Source organism: Anomaloglossus baeobatrachus, chromosome 3 (genome assembly GCF_048569485.1).
Source record: "Anomaloglossus baeobatrachus isolate aAnoBae1 chromosome 3, aAnoBae1.hap1, whole genome shotgun sequence".
Taxonomy (NCBI): Eukaryota; Metazoa; Chordata; class Amphibia; order Anura; family Aromobatidae; genus Anomaloglossus; species Anomaloglossus baeobatrachus.
The window spans coordinates 182,337,078-182,360,162 of NC_134355.1; the positions used below are offsets into that span (position 1 = coordinate 182,337,078).

Consider the following 23,085-nt stretch of genomic DNA (forward strand, 5'->3'; position numbering starts at 1 on the left):
CTATGAACTCGGCTTTGTTTATTGACGTCCTTTCTGCCTGCTGTTTTGAACCTAGCCTGACATCTTGGTTTGATCTCGGCCTGTTTTCTGGACATTCCCCCTGCCTTCCCATTTTGTACCTTGCTGACGTTCTGGTTTAGACCTTGCCTGGCAACTATCCCTGTCTCTGGACTGCAGCCTACATTAGGCAGTGAACCCCTGGACCCTGAAGTAATTCCAGATCCCTGTATAGGGGTTAAAGCATTTTGGGGTACCTCGGGGTCCTGCTCAGTGGGTAGCTTGCCGTTACAGTATGTAGCACTTGCTCCTACTCCTTTGCCCCAGATGCTGTTTCCCATAGACTTTATATGGGGACCAGCATCTGGCCAGATACCCTGGACCACATGTAACTCTCCTTCTGTTTTTTTTGTGGTCCGCAAAAAAATGGAAGTCACATGGACCATATACGGAACGAAACAGGATGGATGCGGTTGTTACACGGATGCCACACGGATGCATCTGTCAAAAAACAGAACCGTTTTTTGCGGACCGCAAAAACAGAAGTCGTGTGAATGTAACCTTATAGGATTAGTAATGGGGGGGTCTTAGACCATCACTAATTTTGGGCTTGATGACAGTTGTGCATTATTAACCCATCATTACTCCGATTGCCACCGCACCAGGGCAATTGGGAAGAGCCAGGTAAAGTGTCGGGCTTGTCGCATGGATGCGACAATCTCGGGCACCTGCAGGTTGCTATTTTTAGGCTGGCGGGCGGCCTAATAATCTTAGGTCTCCCCAGTCTAAGAATACCAATCCCCAGCTGTCGTACTTTATTTTGGCTGGGTATCAAAATTGGGGGGGATCGCATGCTGTTTTTTTTTTTTTTTTCAATTATTTATTTAAATAATTAAAAAAAAAGTCACATGCGGTTCCTTTATTTTGATACTCAGCCAAGATAAACGCAGGGATGGAGGTTGCAGCCTGTAGCTGTGGGCTTTATCTGTGCTGGGCATCATAATATGGGGGGACCCTACGCCAATATTTTTATTTATTTATTTTTACTGTACTGGTAGAGAAAATCTTGCATTGCACTCGGCTCCATGTAAGACACTGCTGCAGTTCAGATCTGCGAGTTTTTCTTCAGTCCTAATCAGACTGAGGAAAAAAATTGCAGCATACTGTGATTGTTTACAAGTCTATTACTCGCACCCATACAAGCCTATGGGTGCAAGAGAAACATTGGACTGCACTAAGATGTCATTCAAGTGCAGTGCGATATACGCACAGGCTGACAATGGAGATGGGGGGATTAATCCCTCCCTCTCCTCCGCAGCTGTGATTTGATCGCAGGATTGGATCACAGTCACATGATACTTGGCTCATGCTTGCAGCAGAGCCTGAGCTGAGGGTCATTAGCATATCGCATCCAATCCTCTTGCATCGGATGCCATACGCCAGTGTGTGACTCCGGCCTACGATATATACGCGCATAGCGCCTGTGATTGCAAGCAGTCAGCTGACACTGGGGGCCTGTCTGACTGCAACCAATTACAGGTGCCGGTGGGCAGGGAAAGCAGTGCATATTCAATGAAGGTTAATTAGCTGCCCCGGATTTGAATGCGTGACCTGGAAGCAGCGTACTGCCATGACAGATCCTTGGTAAGTACAGTGCGCGCTCCTATCCTCCTATCACTTCTACCAACATTTTTAATCTCCGATTTCTGATTTCAATAGACTTATATGGGGAGTGGATTCCGGACCGGAACGGGATTTAAAAAAAAAAAAAGATAACAAGGACCCACCGATCCCGGGTACTTGCAAGTCCGCTCATCTCTATCCATGAGTTATTACAAACAGAGTATCCACCATGCTGACTCCTGCTTCACTGTCTACAAAGAGACATTTTTTCAGTCCTGCTCTCTAGCACCACCTCTGCTGTCAGGACAAAGCAAAAATTACATGTGGAAGGTAAACACACACTCTGATTGTCCATCCCCACACCACCAAGGGTAAGCCAAGTTCTTGATGTTCCGTTTTGCTTAGGAACTGAGGGACAGACACCAATAAAATGACCCTTATTACCACAAAAAAACTAAACCCTCTTCTTTTTGCAGATTTTAGTGGGAACATCCTGTAGACTGTGAGCTCTCATGGGCAGGGTCCTCTCTCCTCCTGTACCAGTCTGTTTTTATAATGTTCATGATTGTTGTACTTGTTTTTATGTATACCCTTTTCACTTGTAAAGCACCATGGAATAAATGGTGCTATAATAATAGATAATATTAATAACATGTGAAGTAGTGGCTCCCCCTAGCTGCATGGGGTCCTCCAAACCCATGAGTGTTGTTTCACCCTCAGGTGGTTAATGGTACTTTGGATCTCTTACTGCAGTGTTTCTGGTGGCCCAAGATCTGGAGGGATGTGGTGTCCTATGTGTCCGCATGGGCCACCTGTGTGCGCTCTAAGGCATCGTATTCTGGTCCGTCAGGTTGTTTGCTACTATTGAGTGTCCCTAGCAAACCTTTGATGAACATTTCCATGGATTTTATTACAGATCTTCCTTTTTCTGCTGATAATATGGTTATTTTTATTGTGGTTGACAGGTTTTACAAAACTACCCTCATTACAGAATGCTAAAGCATTAGCTCAGGAATTTATATGTGAAATTGTCAGACTCCATGGAGTCCCGTCTGACATTGTTTCTGATAGGGGTCCTCAATTTATCACCAATTTCTGGAGTGCTTTTTGCGCTCGTTTTAGGGATTAAATGATCTTATTTATCAGTGCTCCATCCACAATCTAATGGCCAAACAGAGTGCATGAATCAGAGTTTGGAGTAGTATTTGCACTATTTTGTCTCGGAGTGGGCCTTTGCTATTAATAATCACCGTCATGAGTCCTCTGGTGTGTCTCCTTTCTATTGTGCCTATGATCATTATCCTCAATTCTGTACTTTTCTCAAAGTGCACTCTTCTGGGGTATCTGAAGAGGACCTATTGGTTTCTGCTTTAGCTTCTTCATGGAAAAAGGTTCAGCAGTACTTGCTTAGCATGTGCTCAAGGTATAAGCGTGTGGCTGACTGTTGACGTGTGCCTGGTTCGGACCTGTGTGTGGGTGATCTGGTGTGGTTGTCCACTAGAAAAATTAAGCTTAAGGTACATAAGTTAGGACCTTGGTTCATCGATCCATTCAAAATTACTGCTATCATCAACCCGTTGGCCTTCCGTCTGTTCTTACCAGCAGTATATAAAATCCATAATTTGATTCATAAGTCTCTATTAGGCCTAAAACACACTTCCGCAAAAAAAAACGTACGGCCGTTTTTCGGGTCCGTGTTCCGTTTTTTAGGGGTGTTTCTCCGGTACGTATGGCATCTGTGTGATGGCGTATGCGAGCCGTGTGTGCATGTGGAATGTCCGTATTGACATAAAATACGTACGTGTGCAGTCCGTGTGCCGTCCGTTTTTTCAGATCCGTATTTTCACACAAATAACCTTGTTAGCCCATCATAATGTGCTCCTGGTGTGTTAAATTGGTCAATTAACTACCCAATTTGGTTAGTTTGCTTAAAAAACCTTTAAAAACATGGCTTCTGAGCTCATTCTCACATTATACACACTCCAAAATGTCTCTCTCCAATGAAGCAACCATGTATTTGCTCTGGTTGATATCTAGGAGATTTGGGGTTAGGCGATATTTGATTGAAGAAGAGCCACCACTGGAGAGAAGGATGTGGATTCACCCCCTTGTGAAGCTCAGGAAAACACATGGGCATTTTAATATTCTCTATGGCGAAATGCGGAAATTTCCACCAAAATTCCAAGCCTACTGCCATCTCACCATGAATTCATTTGACAACATCCTTGCCCTTGTGTACCATCATTTGAAGCATCAGGACACCTGTATGCGCCTCAGCATCTCCCCTGAGGAACGACTGTTGGTGACTTTACGGTAGGTGTTGTCATGTATACTCATGGTTTATCTGTTATTTTGAAATACATGTTAAATCTCAAAGGCATCATTTTGTAGAAATTATGTAATTTTAAATTTAGGTATTTCTTTTGCTGAAAATTTATATAGATCACATAACCTCATTGTAATCTTAAAATATGATCTGAGTGCTCACATCTACCATTCTATCTCTACCAAAATTAAAGAAACAAGAGTCATATATCAAACAATCTTGTTTATTAAACAGAAAAGTAATTATTTTTCCAATATGGAAAGTAAATATCAACACATATGTTTTTCCAACAAAAGCAATAAAATAATAGTCATACACAGTATCTCGCCAGTCATTGGATGACACAAATATTTGTTTTGAAAAACAACTTTCATGAATAGTCAAAGTAATGTCATGTTTTTATTCTATTTCAGTTACTTGCAACTGGGCAATCCATCAGCAGTCTACATTTCGAATTCTTATTGGGAAGGTCCACAATTGGCAAGATTATCCTGCATACCTGCACTGTGCTATGGGAGACCCTTAGGCATCATGTCATGCAGCTGCACACAGGAATGGATGCACATTTCTGAAGAATTTTTGGAGAAAACAGCTTTCCCTAATTGTATTGGTGCCATTGACGGAAAGCACATTAGTGTGAAGAAACCACCTAACTCTGCATCAAGATATTGTAATTATCATAAGTTTTTTTCTGTAGTTATTTTGGCCATGGTAGATACAAACTACTGCTTTTTATTTGCTGATATTGGGGCCTATGGCAGTGCCTCAGATGCACGCATTTTCAGAAGCTCACGTTTAGCAAGACGATTAATGTCTGATAGTTTAAGTTTGCCTGCACCAAGACCATTGCCTGGTAATAATGGCCCTATTGTTCCTTTTGTCATGGTTGCAGATCAGGGGTTTGCATTGTCTAGGCATTTGATGCGTCCATATCCCAGAAGGGGGCTGGACAGATCAAAAGCCCTATTTAATAGCAAATTGGCCAGAGCACGTTGCTATGTTGAACGTACCTTTGGCATTTTGGCCTCAAGATGGCGCATTTATCAAACCACCATCCAACTCCAACCAACCACCATCAAGGCTGTTATTAAAGCTATAGTAGTGTTACATAATTACTGTACATTACATGAAAGCAATGACGAAGACATTGAGGAGTTGCCAGCTTTAAATGCACCATTTGTAGAGAATGGTAGTGTTAGAACCACTGTGTCCACTTCTGGTCTATAAGTGAGGAATCAGTTTAAAGATTATTTTAGTTTAAATCGCCATAGTCATGTATAAATTTGACATTGTTATAGTTTTTTATCACTTGGTTACATAATCACAAACACATATGTAATACAAAAGAGAAAATTACCATACATAGGTATAATTTGTGGGGTTTTTTTGTTGGTTGGTTGTGTTTGTGGTCCCAATAAGCTATTGTGATTTAACTTTATTGCTATAAAATCAGGAATTTTTGTTTTGCAAGTAACAGTACTACTGAATGTACATGACTAATAAAAATATGGCAAATTGGATTTGAAAAAATTAGTCCAGATTTTTTATTGAACCTATGTATGTCTTTTATCTTTTGCAAAACACCCAGTATTCTATTATTTTTTTTTTACAGAATTTTGTCAGGGACATTAGCCCATACAAAACACCATACTTTATTATGCAATAATGTCACGCAAACATAATTTGTTTGACACTATTGGAATACAAGTATGGGACCAGACCATATGCAGATACTGCATAGTGGCTGGATTTTTAATAATAAAGGTGTCTGAATGTTAGTATAGAAGTTTATGTATTTATCCATTTTTTACCTAAACCCAGTTTATTCTAATGGATGGTCCAAACAACATGTCCAGAGCAAGCCAACATTCTAACAGGCAGGTAATGTTTTTGAAGTGATAGAGTAATTTCTATTGAATCTTTGGAAAGGAAAACACAAATATGACCCCATGCATATAGAGTAAGTAATGTGTTACATTTTGAAATGTTTTCCGACCAGCAATACCCTAGAAAACATACCAAAATGTAAAATAATACATACAATATCACATTATGATTCAACTAAATCCTCTAGGCTAGTGATGCTTTCCTGTAACACAAAGAAAAAAGGGGGGAGTCTTAAATGCAACCATGTATTTTTGCAAATATCAAATAGTATAGTATAGCTAGTGATGCTTTCCTGTGTAGTCTCCATTGCATTGACACCTACAGAATAGTTTGCTGCACAACACTAGATGTTGTAGTGAGTGACTGATCAGTGCTTCCACTAGTAACAGTTGTTGTACTTGGAACAAATAATGATGCAGTTGTTTGAGCAGATGGAAGACCAAGTGTAGGTGGTACATGTTGATGTGTTGGAAGAGGCTGAGTATGTGTGTATGTGAAGTTAGTTGAATAAGTCTGATGTTGAAAGTACTGTTGTTGTGGATTATTAGGAACATGGTAGGATGTTGGTTGTTGAAACATTTGAGGTAGTCTATGAACATTACTAACAATACTAGGATAGTTAAAAGAGGTTTGCATTGGTGTCTGTTGGGGTACTTGTGGGACAAATGATGGCTGTTGAGATGGCCTTTGTGTCATTAATGTACCTGTTTGGTGTGGGACAATTGTTGGCCTAATTTGTACATCACTTCCCATAGAAGAAGATGGACACTGTATATGTGTTTGTTGCACTACAGGATTTAGTTGAAAATTAGAGTAATGTTCATCAGTTTGGGTTTCCACAGTTTGTTGAGTTGTGTTTGTGTGTGGACCACGTGGATTAGCTCTCCATTGCTCTATCACTTCAAAACAATATATGGGTTCTGGCTCACGTTGGGTAGCGGATATTAGTGTTATTAAGGACGCCCTCAATCTGTCCTGCCTATCAGGTGCAACCAATGCAAGAGAGGGAGAAAGGGAGCGACAAAATCTCTCTCCATCACTCTCTGGTATCAGTGAATTCATCATGTGTATTATTCTGGTATCAATGATATCTGGCAGGGAACGTAAATCTTCATAACGCCTATGTCTGCGACCACGGATAGATTGGGCTACTGTGCGCATGGTATTAGTTGTTATTCTTGGCTGTGTGCCTGCATGTTGCTGTGGACTACTCTCTGCAAGAACTGGTGAAGGGTCACTTTGTTGCTCTGTAGACTGGCCTGGAATTACATTAGTGGATTGACTTGTTCCCAAACCCAAATCAGAGGACATTTCTTCTGCGTCTGGCTGGCTGGTGTTGGGGATTGTTGGTGGTTGATATGAGGTAAGCTCCATCTCGGAAGCAGAGGTCGCTGTTAATACTGCTGACGGGGCTTCCTCACTATCTTCTAGATTATCCTCTGTACTTTGAAGAAAGAAAAAAAAAAACAATTAATGTGTGCATTTAAAAATAAAAACGCCATGTGATGTAATGGTTTAAACTTACTTTGGTACTTCCATAATGAGCATGAGGAAGCTGAGTCTTTCATAATGGACATATTTTTTCTTTTTGGCTGCGGCAGCTGTGGTTGCCACTGGGTTATATTCTCTTCTGAACTGGTCACGGGCTGAGCGCCATCGCCGTTTAACAAGATCCACTGTTTAAAAACAAAAAATTGTATAATAAGGTTACAAATTATAACAATTGAACAATAAAAAAATAAAACATTATTCTTGTATTGCAGCAATTTAAATAAATTGGAACACACATCCATGTGTATGAAAACAACAACTCATGACACTCATATAGTGACATAATAACACAATAAGCATGACAAAGTAAACAAGATCTCCAGTAAAAAGATTAAACATATAATAAATGTATAATATAATATAAACGTAGAATCATTTATCTCTTTTTTTACTTACAAAAATAAAAAAAACAAACCTTCAGTAAGCCATGAGAAACAAAATGTCTATAAAACCATGAAAATCCATATGTTTCTCAAAGATTTTCCATTATACACTACACATTACTGTTACCATTCAAGACATGGTGACACCAAGGAACATGCATAATAAACCAAACATAAAAATACAACTCAAAATGTATAGACATTTCACAGCACATTTACAATAGAAAAAGCACAAAATTGCAAACACAAATATATTTCAAACATGTTTAATTGTTGCTTGACCACCCTGAAATGTCTTTTGTACATGCATAAAATGCTTTGCAGGCCACATATACACATGCTGACATTACTAGAAAACTGCAATGAATAGTTCAAAAGGCCAAAAAACTACACTATCATGTTTGTGAGTCTCCAGTGTAGCTCAAAATGAGTCAGGCCCATTAATACATGCAAAACAAACTATACAAATATGGATATAATCTGCCTACAGAATGAGCACATGTAGGTAAAGACAGAAGCAATGCAAATATCTGTACTCACCATATCTATTTTTCCTTCCAGGTGTACATTGAGACCATCCATTCCTAGGGTAGACTAGCTCTGCCACAGACATCCATGCTCGTTCCACCATTAACCTGTCATGGTAGCCATCAACACGTGTGTCCCACAGCTCTGGATGCCTCTCTACTTCTCCAATCAGCCTCTCTGTATAGATATGGGCGCCATGCTCAGTATCTGTGGTGTTCTCTGTGCTCAATGTTACCCTGCTGTGAGAGGACAGGTGCCCAGCTGCTGTCTGGCGTGTAAATGAGACAGGAAATGTACAGTTAGGTCCAGAAATATTTGGACAGTGACACAATTTTCGCGAGTTGGGCTCTGCATGCCACCACATTGGATTTGAAATGAAACCTCTACAACAGAATTCAAGTGCAGATTGTAACGTTTAATTTGAAGGTTTGAACAAAAATATCTGATAGAAATTGTAGGAATTGTACACATTTCTTTACAAACACTCCACATTTTAGGAGGTCAAAAGTAATTGGACAAATAAACCAAACCCAAACAAAATATTTTTAATTTCAATATTTTGTTGCGAATCCTTTGGAGGCAATCACTGCCTTAAGTCTGGAACCCATGGACATCACCAAACGCTGGGTTTCCTCCTTCTTAATGCTTTGCCAGGCCTTTACAGCCGCAGCCTTCAGGTCTTGCTTGTTTGTGGGTCTTTCCGTCTTAAGTCTGGATTCGAGCAAGTGAAATGCATGCTCAATTGGGTTAAGATCTGGTGATTGACTTGGCCATTGCAGAAGGTTCCACTTTTTTGCACTCATGAACTCCTGGGTAGCTTTGGCTGTATGTTTGGGGTCATTGTCCATCTGTACTATGAAGCGCCGTCCGATCAACTTTGCGGCATTTGGCTGAATCTGGGCTGAAAGTATATCCCGGTACACTTCAGAATTCATCCGGCTACTCTTGTCTGCTGTTATGTCATCAATAAACACAAGTGACCCAGTGCCATTGAAAGCCATGCATGCCCATGCCATCACGTTGCCTCCACCATGTTTTACAGAGGATGTGGTGTGCCTTGGATCATGTGCCGTTCCCTTTCTTCTCCAAACTTTTTTCTTCCCATCATTCTGGTACAGGTTGATCTTTGTCTCATCTGTCCATAGAATACTTTTCCAGAACTGAGCTGGCTTCATGAGGTGTTTTTCAGCAAATTTAACTCTGGCCTGTCTATTTTTGGAATTGATGAATGGTTTGCATCTAGATGTGAACCCTTTGTATTTACTTTCATGGAGTCTTCTCTTTACTGTTGACTTAGAGACAGATACACCTACTTCACTGAGAGTGTTCTGGACTTCAGTTGATGTTGTGAACGGGTTCTTCTTCACCAAAGAAAGTATGCGGCGATCATCCACCACTGTTGTCATCCGTGGACGCCCAGGCCTTTTTGAGTTCCCAAGCTCACCAGTCAATTCCTTTTTTCTCAGAATGTACCCGACTGTTGATTTTGCTACTCCAAGCATGTCTGCTATCTCTCTGATGGATTTTTTCTTTTTTTTCAGCCTCAGGATATTCTGCTTCACCTCAATTGAGAGTTCCTTAGACCGCATGTTGTCTGGACACAGCAACAACTTCCAAATGCAAAACCACACACTTGTAATCAACCCCAGACCTTTTAACTACTTCATTGATTACAGGTTAACGAGGGAGACGCCTTCAGAGTTAATTGCAGCCCTTAGAGTCCCTTGTCTAATTACTTTTGGTCCCTTGAAAAAGAGGAGGCTATGCATTACAGAGCTATGATTCCTAAACCCTTTCTCCGATTTGGATGTGAAAACTCTCATATTGCAGCTGGGAGTGTGCACTTTCAGCCCATATTATATATATAATTGTATTTCTGAACATGTTTTTGTAAACAGCTAAAATAACAAAACTTGTGTCACTGTCCAAATATTTCTGGACCTAACTGTATGTTTGGCGCCAAAATTAGTGGCCATCAATTGACCCGATAGATTGGTAACAAGTGTTTCAGATTTTGTGATGAAAAACGGACACGGACGATACATGCTGAACACGGACATACTCCATGTGCGGTCCGTGCAGGCACGGACCCATAGACTAAAGCGGGTCCGTGCCTGCGTGCTGCCGGCCAAAAACGGACATGTCGTCCGTGTAGAAAAGCGCACACACGTACTTACCACACGGACACGCGTTCCGTGTGATTTTACGTGTGTGTGCCATCTACCATTGAATAACATGGGTCTCCGTGTCTCCGGTACGTGCAAATACGTACCGCACACGTACAAGAAAAACGGATGTGTGTTGCGGGTCTTAAAGAAACGTCTGGGTTTGGGAACTCCCCTTCCCGCCCCTCCACCCCTGGTTTTGGTTGATGGTTCAGTGGAGTTTGAAGTGTTGGGAATTATTGATTCTCGGGTTGTTTGTCATTATCTACAGTACCTGGTTAACTGGCAGGGTTATGGTCCTGAGGAAAGGATACGGGTGCCAGCTTTGGATATCTATGTAGAGCGCCTGGTTAGGGCATTCTATCTGCCATCAGAGAGACCTGGTCCAGAGGTTCCTCGTAGAGGGATGGGTACTGTTATACGAGGTTTAGCTCAGAACTCACCTAGTGTCAGGGCGGCAGCTGACCTATGTTCACACAGCAGAGTCTGATACTACACTCAGGTTGTTAGGCTTCTGAATTTGTCAGAAAGGCTGTGGCGTCAATCAAGCTGTGTTCCCTTTGGTCCAAGCTTGCAACAGTTAAGATCTGCTAGGCTGGTGATTGTATTTGCAGTCATATGTTGTGAGAGACATATCACAGCTTCTCCCTGTCCTTTTTAAGCTGATGAATTTGATCCTCCCATGCTGATTATAGCTTGTAGCGGTACCGGTCCTTGTGCTGTGGTGTTCCAGTTGCTGCATATCGTCTGTGCAATATTTGGTGTGTTGTGAAAATATTCTCATCTGTTTATTTCCTAACTATTCTTTATTTCCCCAAGCACGTATTGTCTATACCTCTGTGTGTGCTTGCAGTGAGTTTGAGTTTTGTGTTTTCCCTGTCTTTCTTTTTGTGAGGGATTAATCACTCCTGTCACGGCCCTCCCCAGGGATGGGGGAGAAGGGGTATTAGATCAGGGCTGGCCAGAAACAGGTCTAGGCTGGTGGTTCAGACCTCTTCACCATCAAATATACCTCTGGGATATGAGACAGCTAGGGCCCCCCCTAGCCTGAGGGCCAGTCTACAAGCCCCGGTTAACTCCTAATTTCGCATGACAACCTTTGAGAAATCAGTGTCTCCTAATGGCTAGTCAAGTGTATGTAAATATAATTTGCAGATGCACTGCTCCCCCCACCCACCTGCCAATGCATTCACCATCACTGCTGAGAGGTGTGAAGGAGTATGGGTGGGGGCAGCAGGCCAAATTCAGTTCAGATTTACTATCACTGATGCTAGCACTGAAAGATGGGAGGGGTGAGCAGGGAATATGCAGTTTGTATTTATATATGATTAACTAGTTACTATGTCATTGAATTCTCCTGAGCTTACAACAAGATAGCAGGAGAAGGTACAGCAATAATACTTACTGATCCAGTTAGAGCTGCTTAAGCCCTATTTAAAAATAACATTAGTATTGTACTAGAAAATCACCTGACCGATTCCATTTTAAGTAAACAGCTATTACACTGGCAGAGAAACAGTCAATCACAGTTACATTAAGCCAGCTTTACACCTTACAATTAGGTATGCGATCTCGTATGCGATGTGACACGCCCAGGTTGCATATGCGATCTTATGAGATTGCACGTAGGTCGTTCATTTGCTGTCACACGTGCGTTAGTAGTCTATGTTAAATTGATCAATTTTCTGTGCGATCCTTTAGATCATGTGTTCTGTGACGTATGCATTGGGCACCTTTTTTTTTTTTATTTACTGACTTGCCAAGCGTGTGTAATGTAGAGATGCGTTTTTACTATGTCATCTGCCATTCAGCTCTGCTACATGGCCGCTGACAGCAGACACAGACAGCCATGTAGCAGCGGTGAATGTTAGTTGACAGCAGACACAGACAGAGCCGCACTGTCGGAATGAACTCGGGTGAACCTCACCCGACTTCATTGTCATGCTGTGGCTCTGTCTGTGTCGCGCCCTGATTAGCGGTCACCTGTGAAGGACTCACCGGTGACCGCTAATCTCCTGAGTAACTGAATTGAGCAGCCCTCTCTCATATACTCACCGATCCCCGATCCCCGGCGCTGCACGGCATTCACACTGCTCCGGCGGCTTTTACTATTTTGAAAAAGCTGGCCGCCCATTAAACAATCTCATATTCCCTGCTTTCCCCGCCCACCGGCGCCTATGATTGGTTACAGTGAGACACGCCCCCACGCTGAGTGACAGGTGTCACACTGCACCCAATCACAGCAGCCGGTGGGCGTGTCTATACTGTGCAGTGAAATAAATAATTAAAAAAAAACGGCGTGCGGTCCCCCCCAATTTTAATACCAGCCAGATAAAGCCATATGGCTGAAGGCTGGTATTCTCAGGATGGGGAGCTCCACGTTATGGGGAGCCCCCCAGCCTAACAATATCAGCCAACAGCTGCCCAGAATTGCCGCATACATTAGATGCGACAATTCTGGGACTGTACCCGGCTCTTCCCGATTTGCCCTGGTGCGTTGGCAAATCGGGGTAATAAGAAGTTATATGTCTATGAGACACCTTCCATGATTAATCTGTAAGTTACAGTAAATAAACACACACACCCGAAAAATCCTTTATTAGAAATAAAAAACACACACATATACCCTGGTTCACCACTTTAATCAGCCCCAAAAAGCCCTCCATGTCTGGCGTACTCCAGGATGGTCCAGCGTCGCTTCCAGCGCTGCTGCATGGAGGTGACCGGAGCTGCAGCAGACACAGCCGCTCCGGTCACCTCCACGCAGCTAATGAAGACAGCCGCGCGATCAGCTGAGCTGTCACTGAGGTTACCCGCGTGGGGGCGTGTCTCACTGTAACCAATCATAAGCGCCGGTGGGCGGGGAAAGCAGGGAATACGAGATTGTTTAATGGGCGGCCGGCTTTTTCAAAACAGTAAAAGCCGCCGGACCAGTGTGAATGCCGTGCAGCGCCGGGGATCGGGGAACGGTGAGTATATGAGAGAGGGGGATAGACTGACATGGACAGAGAGTGAGGGACAGAGATAGTGACGGACTGACAGAGATTAGTGAATGACAGACATTGTGAGGCGCTTCAGAACGCAGCTTTTCAGCTGCGCTCTGAAGCGGACCTTTTTTAAGCTGCGGTGCAGAGCGCACACCTGCGCACATAGCATCAGATATCAAAATCGTATGAGGGATGTCACACGTTACAATTGACTAGGTTCATACAACAAAACGTCCAATGTATGAGGAATAAACGACGTGTATGCGATCACCGTATTTTCGTTCAATCTTGATTGCACGTAGGTGTCACACGCAAATACGTCACGAACGATGCCGGATGTGCGTCACTTACAACTTGACCCCGACGACGTATTGAAAGATCTATTGAAGCGTGTAAAGCGGGCTTTATAGTTCACCAACAGTTGTTTAAAATTATGGCAATTAAACACTCCCTGCTTCAGCTTACTAAATTTTGGGGAAAGTATACATAAAACTCACACGTTTCTACACAAATGTGCCATACTGCAAAGTGCAATAGATGATAAATGGAAAGGCTAATCAAAAACTGTGTGTAACGCTCGCTGCTAGAGATGGCGCTGTGGAGAGCTGAAGACTGGATCCACTGGACCGCAGAGAGATACCGACCTACATTAACGTGGGGTAGAGGACCGTGACTGTGGCAGCTGACCACCAGGACAAGGGCGAACACAGGAGCAGACAGGACAGAGTCTCTAGTGCTGAAGTGGACCACTAGAGTGGCTCAAGGCAGACATCACAGGCAGGACGGACAGGCAGAGTCTCAAGCTCCAGCAAGACAGGATGGACAGGCAAAGTTACTAGCAAGGCAGATGGCATGGCAAGGACGGACAGGCAGAGTCACTAGTACCAACAAGGCAGGACGGACAGGCTTGCCCTAAATACCCTGTGCCTCTCAGCGATAGGCTGAGAGGCACTTCCTAGGAGTGGAGCGCTCCCGGAGGTCCTGCGAGATGCACACAGACTCTGAGAAGAGAAGGAACTGATGAATGGAGCGGGCTCAGGGCAGGTCAGGTCCGGGTGAAGGGAGCGGGCTTGGGACAGGTCAGGTCCAGGTGAATGGAGCAGGCTGAAGACAGGTCAGGTCCCAACGAAAGTAGCGGGCTCAGGGCAGGTCAGGGCCTGGTGAAGGGAGCGGGTTCAGGACAGGTCAGGTTTCAGTGAATGGAGCAGGCTGAGGACAGGTCAGGTCCTGGTGAATAAAGCGGGCTCAGGACAGGTCAGGTTCCAGTGAATGGAGCAGGCTTAGGGCAGGTCAGGTCCCGGTGAATGGAGCGGGCTCAGGCCATGTCAGGTCCTGGTGAAGGGAGCAGGTTTAGTACAGGTCGGGTCCTGAGGAATGGAGCAGGTTCAGGGCAGGTCAGGTCCTGGGGAATGAAGCTGACTCGTGTCAGGTCCCAGTGAATGGAGCAGGCTCAGGTCAAGTCCCGGTGAATAGCGAGGACTTAGGTAAGGTCAGGACCCGATGAATAGAGCAGGCTCTGGTCAGGTCAGGTTCTGGTGAATGGAGCAGGCTCAGGTCAGGTCAGGTTCTGGTGAATGGAGCAGGCTTAGGGCAGGTCAGGTTCTGGTGTATGGAGCAGGCTTAGGGCAGGTCAGGTTCTGGTGAATGGAGCAGGCTCAGGTCAGGTCAGATTCTGGTGAATGGAGCAGGCTTAGGGCAGGTCAGGTCCCGGTGAATGGAGCAGGGTCAGGTCAGGTCCCGGTGAATGGAGCAGGCTCATGTCAGGTCAGTCCCGGTGAATGAAGCGGGGTCAGGTCAGGGTGAATGGAGCGGGCTCAGGGCAGGTCAGGTTCTAGTGAATGGAGCAGGCTGAGGACAGGTCAGGTCCTGGTGAATGGTGCAGGCTCAGGTCAGGTCCCAGTGAATAGAGCGGGCTCAAGACAGGTCAAGTCCCGGTAAATAGAGCGGGCTCGAGGTAGGTCAAGTCCCAGTGAATGCAGCGGGCTTATGTCAGATTAGGTCCTGGGGAATAAAGTGGGCTCAGAACAGGTAAAGTCCAGATGAAGGGAGCAGGCTCAGGAAAGGTCAGGTCCAGGTGAATGGGGCAGGCTCAGGACAGGTCAGGTCCTGGGGAATAGAGCAAGCTCAGGTCAGTTCAGGTCCCGAGGGAATGGAGCGGGCTCAGGAAAAGTCAGGTCCAGGTGAAGGGAGCAGGCTCAGGTCAGGTCAGGTCCGGTCCAGATGAAGGGAGCAGGCTCAGGGCAGGTTAGGTTCTGGTGAATGGAGCAGCTGAGGGCAGGTCAGGTCCCAGTGAATGGAGCGGGCTCAGGCCATGTCAGGTCCTGGTGAAGGGAGGAGGCTCAGTACAGGTCGGGTCCTGAGGAATGGAGCAGGCTCAGGGCAGGTCAGGTCCTGGGGAATGAAGCGGACTCAGGTCAGGTCCCAGTGAATGGAGCAGGCTCAGGTCAAGTCCCGGTGAATAGAGAGGACTTAGGTCAGGTCAGGACCCGATGAATGGAGCAGGCTCAGGTCAGGTTCTGGTGAATGGCGCAGGCTTAGATCAGGTCAGGTTCTGGTGAATGGAGCAGGCTTAGGGCAGGTCAGGTCCCAGTGAATGGAGCAGGCTCAGGGCAGGTCAGGTCCTGGGGAATGGAGCAGGCTCAGGTCAGGTCAGGTCAGGTCCCAGTGAATGGAGCGGGCTCAGGTCAAGTCCCGGTGAATAGAGAGGACTCTGGTCAGGTCCCGATGACTGGAGCAGGCTCAGGTCAGGTCAGGTCCCAGTGAATGGAGAGGGGTCAGGTCGGGTTTCGGTGAATGGAGCAGGCTCAGGAAAGGTCAGGTCCAGGTGAATGGGGCAGGCTCAGGACAGGTCAGGTCCCGGGGAATAGAGCAAGCTCAGGTCAGTTCAGGTCCCGAGGGAATGGAGCGGGCTCAGGAAAGATCAGGTCCAGTTGAATGCAGCGGCCTCAGGTCAGGTCCCAAGGGAATGGAGCGGGCTCAGGTCAGGTCGAGATGAAGGGAGCAGGCTCAAGGCAGGTTAGGTTCTGGTGAATGGAGCAGGCTCAATGCAGGTCAGGTCCTGGTGAATGGTGCGGGCTCAGGACAGGTAAAGTCCAGATGCAGGGAGCAGGCTCAGGAAAGGTCAGGTCCAGGTGAATGGGGCGGGCTCAGGACAGGTCAGGTACTGAGGAATAGAGCAGGGTCAGGTCAGGTCCCGAGGGAATGGAGTGGGCTCAGGACAGGTCAGGTCCAGATGAACAGAGCAGGCTCAGGAAAGGTCAGGTCCAGGTGAATGGGGCAAGCTCAGGACAGGTCAGGTCCCGGGGAATAGAGCAAGCTCAGGTCAGTTCAGGTCCCGAGGGAATGGAGCGGGCTCAGGAAAGGTCAGGTCCAGGTGAATGGAGCAGGCTCAGGTCAGGTCCCGAGGGAAAGGAGCGGGCTCAGGTCAGGTCCAGATGAAGGGAGCAGGCTCAGGTCAGGTCCGCTCCAGATGAAAGGAGCAGGCTCAGGGCAGGTCAGGTTCTGGTGAATGGAGCAGGCTGAGGACAGGTCAGGTCCTGGTGAATGGTGCGGGCTCAGGTCAGGTCCCAGTGAATAGAGTGGGCTCAAGACAGGTCAAGTCCCGGTAAATAGAGCAGGCTCGAGGTAGGTCAAGTCCCAGTGACTGAAGCGGGCTTATGTCAGATTAGGTCCTGGGGAATAAAGTGGGCTCAGAACAGGTAAAGTCCAGATGAAGGGAGCAGGCTGAGAACAGGTCAGGTCCTGGTGAATGGAGCGGGCTCATGACAGGTCAGGTTCCAGTGAATGGAGCAGGCTTAGGGCAGGTCAGGTCCCGGTGAATGGAGCGGGCTCAGGCCATATCAGGTCCAGGTGAAGGGAGCAGGCTCAGTACAGGTCGGGTCCTGAGGAATGGAGCAGGCTCAGGTCAGGTCCTGGGGAATGAAGCGGACTCAGATCAGGTCCCAGTGAATGGAGCAGGCTCAGGTCAAGTCCCGGTGAATAGAGAGGACTTAGGTCAGGTCAGGACCCGATGAATGGAGCAAGCTCAGATCAGGTCAGGTTCTCGTGAATGGAGCAGGCTGAGGACAGGTCAGGTCCTGGTGAATGGTGCGGGCTCAGGTCAGGCCCCAGTGAATAGAGCGGGCTCAAGACAGATCAAGTCCCGGTAAATAGAGCGGGCTCAAGGTAGGTCAAGTCCCAGTGAATGAAGCGGGCTTATGTCAGATTAGGTCCTGGGGAATAAAGTGGGCTCATAACAAATAAAGTCCAGATGAAGGGAGCAGGCTCAGGAAAGGTCAGGTCCAGGTGAATGGGGCGGGCTCAGGTCAGGTCAGGTCAGGTCCAGGTGAATGGAGCAGGCTCGGGTCAGGTCAGGTCCAGGTTAATGGAGCAGGCTCGGGTCAGGTCAGGTCCAGGTGAATGGGGCGGGCTCAGGTCAGGTCAGGTCCAGGTGAATGGAGCAGGCTCGGGTCAGGTCAGGTCCAGGTGAATGGAGCAGGCTCGGGTCAGGTCAGGTCCAGATGAAGGGAGCAGGCTGAGAACAGGTCAGGTCCCGGTGAATGGAGCGGGCTCATGACAGGTCAGATTCCAGTGAATGGAGCAGGCTTAGGGCAGGTCAGGTCCCGGTGAATGGAGCGGGCTCAGGCCATATCAGGTCCAGGTGAAGGGAGCAGGCTCAGTACAGGTCGGGTCCTGAGGAATGGAGCAGGCTCAGGTCAGGTCCTGGGGAATGAAGCGGACTCAGATCAGGTCCCAGTGAATGGAGCAGGCTCAGGTCAAGTCCCGGTGAATAGAGAGGACTTAGGTCAGGTCAGGACCCGATGAATGGAGCAAGCTCAGATCAGGTCAGGTTCTCGTGAATGGAGCAGGCTGAGGACAGGTCAGGTCCTGGTGAATGGTGCGGGCTCAGGTCAGGCCCCAGTGAATAGAGCGGGCTCAAGACAGATCAAGTCCCGGTAAATAGAGCGGGCTCAAGGTAGGTCAAGTCCCAGTGAATGAAGCGGGCTTATGTCAGATTAGGTCCTGGGGAATAAAGTGGGCTCATAACAAATAAAGTCCAGATGAAGGGAGCAGGCTCAGGAAAGGTCAGGTCCAGGTGAATGGGGCGGGCTCAGGTCAGGTCAGGTCAGGTCCAGGTGAATGGAGCAGGCTCGGGTCAGGTCAGGTCCAGGTTAATGGAGCAGGCTCGGGTCAGGTCAGGTCCAGGTGAATGGGGCGGGCTCAGGTCAGGTCAGGTCCAGGTGAATGGAGCAGGCTCGGGTCAGGTCAGGTCCAGGTGAATGGAGCAGGCTCGGGTCAGGTCAGGTCCAGATGAAGGGAGCAGGCTCAGGAAAGGTCAGGTCCAGGTGAATGGGGCGGGCTCAGGTCAGGTCAGGTCCAGGTGAATGGAGCAGGCTCGGGTCAGGTCAGGTCCAGGTGAATGGAGCAGGCTCGGGTCAGGTCAGGTCCAGGTGAATGGAGCAGGCTCAGGTCAGGTCAGGTGCAGATGAAGGGAGCAGGCTCAGGTCAGGTCAGGTGAATGGAGCAGGCTCAGGTCAGGTCAGGTGCAGGTGAATGGAGCAGGCTCGGGTCAGGTCAGGTCCAGGTGAATGGAGCAGGCGCAGGTCAGGTCAGGTCCAGGTGAATGGAGCAGGCTCAGGAAAGGTCATGTCTAGGTGAATGGAGCGAGCTCAGGTCAGGTCAGGTCCAGTCCAGGTGAATGGAGCAGGCTCAGGTCAGGTGCAGATGAAGGGAGCAGGCGCAGGTCAGGTCAGGTCCCGGGGAATGGAGCAGGCTCAGGAAAGGTCATGTCTAGGCGAATGGAGCGGGCTCAGGAAAGGTCATGTCTAGGCGAATGGAGCAGGCTCAGGAAAGGTCAGGTCCAGGTGAATGGAGCAGGCTCAGGTCAGGTCCAGGTGAATGGAGCAGGCGCAGGTCAGGTCAGGTCCCGGCGAATGGAGCGGGCTCAGGAAAGGTCATGTCTAGGCGAATGGAGCGGGCGCAGGAAAGGTCTGGTCCAAGTGAAAGGAGCAGGTTCAGGACAGGTCAGGTTTAGATGAATGGCGCCCGCTCAGGAAAGGTCAGGTCTAGGTGATTGGAGCGGGCTCAGGACCTGGGCCTTCTCCATAGCAGAGAGAAGCCGCTTGTGTTACATAGGTGACAAGCAACCGAAGCATGCTGATTAACTCTTTGCCACTGTAAATAGCTCACACATTGGTTCCCTTTTCCCCACCCACAAAAATGCCAGAATTGGTACAAATTTGAATTTTATGCAATAAGTAACAATCAAAACATTAAAAAGAAACCCTCCTATGTGTATGAAAAATTAAAATGTCATGGCCCTGGAAAAGTGAGGAAGAAAGCGAAAGAGCAAGAAGAAACTTGCTTGTGATAAAGGGTTGCTATGGTGATGAGGCCACTGCTGGGTGCAGGCTCACGTCACACAGGCTCGCAGTACAATTGTAGCAGCCAGTTGTTCGCCAGTGCACAACACGTGTAGCTGTACAGCGTCCACATCACGTGGAGCTGGAGCACGTGACTTGTCTCTGTCTCCGGAAGTGTTACGTCACTCATACTGCAGCTCCAGAGCCCCAGCTGAGGTGACGTCATGGCCTCGTGCACGCGCAGCGCCCAGTCTCCGCCGGCAGCTCGGCCCTGCTGATACATCACGTGTTAAGTCATCAGCGCAGGAAGCAACAGGATCATGTGATATTACCCGGATCAGTTCGAGTACGGTGGTCGAGAGGAGTCAATGAGGAAGCGGGCGATTCCTTCTAGGTAAAACATAGCTATTTCGTATCCCAGGCTGTGTAGATGCTCTGATTTTGCTTCCTTCTGCTCAGCAGGAGCCGATATTTGCAGTCAGAGCGTTACATTCCCTGAGGAAGGTTTCCTACTTCAGGCTGAAATGAAAGCACATTCGTTGGTTCATTATTCGGCTCCTGTTTTGTAGAATTAAAGGGGTCTCCTCAAGTGTGCAAGTTCACTTATCATTAGATAGGGGCTAGTGTCCTGACTGCTGGGAGCCCACCGATCCTGAGAATCGGGGTGTGCCCTCGACAGCCCCCCCCCCCCAACGCGCACCCTGGTCATCCCCCCCCCCCCACGTGCGCGCCCTGGTCAGCCATAGCGCCCACGCGCGCGCCCTGGTCAGCCATAGCGCCCACGCGCGCGCCCTGGTCAGCCATAGCGCCCACGCGCGCGCCCTGGTCAGCCATAGCGCCCACGCGCGCGCCCTGGTCAGCCATAGCGCCCACGCGCGCGCCCTGGTCAGCCATAGCGCCCACGCGCGCGCCCTGGTCAGCCATAGCGCCCACGCGCGCGCCCTGGTCAGCCATAGCGCCCACGCGCGCGCCCTGGTCAGCCATAGCGCCCACGCGCGCGCCCTGGTCAGCCATAGCGCCCACGCGCGCGCCCTGGTCAGCCATAGCGCCCACGCGCGCGCCCTGGTCAGCCATAGCGCCCACGCGCGCGCCCTGGTCAGCCATAGCGCCCACGCGCGCGCCCTGGTCAGCCATAGCGCCCACGCGCGCGCCCTGGTCAGCCATACCCCCCCCCGTGCGCGCCCTGGTCAGCCATAGCGCCCACGCGCGCGCCCTGGTCAGCCATACCCCCCCCGTGCGCGCCCTGGTCAGCCATAGCGCCCACGCGCGCGCCCTGGTCAGCCATACCCCCCCCCGTGCGCGCCCTGGTCAGCCATACCCCCCCCCCCCCCCCCGCGCGCCCTGGTCAGCCATACCCCCCCCCGCGCGCGCCCTGGTCAGCCATACCCCCCCCCCCCCGCGCGCGCCCTGGCCTGAAAAGACATGCAAGTGAGAAAAGTGCTGTTGCATTTTTAAACGCAGAATCAAAGCTTTTCTGTAGTATTAAAATACATTACATCTGCACCAAGCATGTATGAAATATTGGGGAAAACACATAAAAAAAAGCTGCAAGTGCAATAATCAGAGAGGATTGTTATTGCGCTGTGTGGTGCAGACACCTGGAGAAAAAAAAAAGCATCTATGCTTCGTGTGAACACTGCCTCAACAATGCATTTTTATTACATTTTTTATGGGTTTAATATAGAGAAAAATAATCAATTGTGCCATGTTTTTAAACCATTTACTGATCCTCATAAATAATGTGATCGCTGTGTTGTTTGGGTTGTCATGATTACAGGGACACAAGATATATCCATGTTATTTGCTGATTTGTGATGTTTATTTTATTAAAAAAAAACAAAAAAACTAAATTCCATTCAATTTTTTTTTTTAATTATTTTTAGGAATTTTATTAGAGCAAAAAAAATAATTTTCCTCTCTCTCTAGAAGAGATGCTCTGTAAAATTAATCTGTATGGCCTGTGTAACCTGCTCTGTAAGGCCTAAGACACACAGCATGAAAATCAGAGCGAGTGGAATGCGATGTTTTACCGCATTCCACTCGGACCAGTATTAGCCTATGTCCCAGCACACATGAGCGATTATTTTCTCAGGCCTAATCGCACCGAGAAAACAATCACAGCATGTTGCAACTGTAATGCGAGTCTTGTTTCTCTCGTACCCATTCAAGTGTATGGGGCGAGAGAAAAATCGCACTGCACTCGCAGTACACCGGTGTACCGCGAGTGCAGGGCGAGAATGGCAATAGCTGGCTACAGAGGAGAGAGGGAGAGAAATCCCTCCCTCCCCTCCTCCGAGCCGCCCCGCCCCTCCTCAGTCGCAGTGACACTCGCATGACACTTGGTTACCGCTGTGCTGCCAGCGTGAGCCGAGTGTCATGCGAGGATCGCAGTAGATCCCCGTGTTGCCCTGGCCTAAGAGTCTAATGCAGGTTCGTCTATATAAAACTCTTCTTCTGAGCTCATCAGTGCTTGTGGCTTCACAGCTAGGTGTGGCAGGAACATGTTTTAAAGTTGCTAATTTGATTCCAAGGGGTAATGAATATAAATACAAAAAAAAAATTATATAGTTTTGTAACTTTTTTTTTTTCTCATTTCTTTATAGTAGTTTTATAGGAACATCAGAATCTGACTTTTTCCTTCACCTATATAGAGATGCAGTATATATCTGTCTAAATTTTTTATGTAGCTGAATAATCTGCTTCTAGCTTTTCTGCCTGAAATACAGGTCAAGATTACCAAATCCCCCTCTGTCACAGTATAGGCAGTAGCTCAATAGTAGAGCTGCTGCCTATGGACAGAGTGCTCACAAGGAGTTTTCGTGCTCGCCTTCCAGTGTCTTCACCTTCTATCACCCCCACTCCGATCGGTCTCCTGAGGTTTGTGACTCATTAGCAGTGGCAGTGTTTCATGGAGCGAGCCAGAGGTTACTCTTCATAGCAAGTCTATGAGAGCCTCGTCAGAAATTGCAGTCACAAGATGGAAAGGTGGCTCCGATAAAAGAAGACAGAGGTAGGCAACTAGAATACTAGGATCGGTAGTAGCATCACTCCAGTGCTGAAAAGAAACTGCCGGAGTGCTGCTTTAATGAGAGCCCCAGAGATAGCCGAGTGCTGTGCTCAGCTGGACTGCCGCAGTCCGCACCATTCACACAGGGATCTTCAGAGGCCCAGTTCCCAGGATCAGTGGTGGTCCCAGCGATCGGGGAAGTTATCCCTATCCCAGGAATAAGGAATGACTTCCAAACTTGAGAATCCCCCTTTACAATTGTCTTTGGCCGTGTGTCATCACTAACTGTA

The 23,085-nt window shown here is 47.7% G+C and overlaps 2 protein-coding genes across 4 annotated transcripts in view; one reads left to right on the forward strand and one right to left on the reverse strand.

Moving 5' to 3' along the window:
• LOC142296254 (uncharacterized) overlaps positions 1-23,085 on the reverse strand; it is a 50,448-nt gene that overhangs the window by 16,874 nt on the left and 10,489 nt on the right. Inside the window, exons 2-3 of one of the 2 annotated variants that reach the window (XM_075339619.1) lie at positions 7,359-7,509; positions 4,202-7,277 (exon numbers count right to left, since the gene is read on the reverse strand). The exons of the other annotated variant lie outside the window; for it this stretch is intronic. Coding sequence (XP_075195734.1) covers positions 6,152-7,277; positions 7,359-7,509 — 1,277 coding nt within the window. The 3' untranslated portion in view covers positions 4,202-6,151. Of the gene's footprint in view, positions 1-4,201; positions 7,278-7,358; positions 7,510-23,085 lie in introns of those variants that run through there. 2 annotated transcript variants of the gene reach the window in all.
• Positions 20,021-23,085, forward strand: part of LOC142296253 (presenilin-2-like) — a 71,187-nt gene continuing 68,122 nt past the window's right edge. Inside the window, exon 1 of one of the 2 annotated variants that reach the window (XM_075339618.1) lies at positions 20,021-20,182. The gene's annotated coding sequence lies outside the window, so the exon portion shown is untranslated. The remainder of the gene's footprint in view (positions 20,183-23,085) is intronic. The other variant, XM_075339617.1, reaches the window with a different exon arrangement.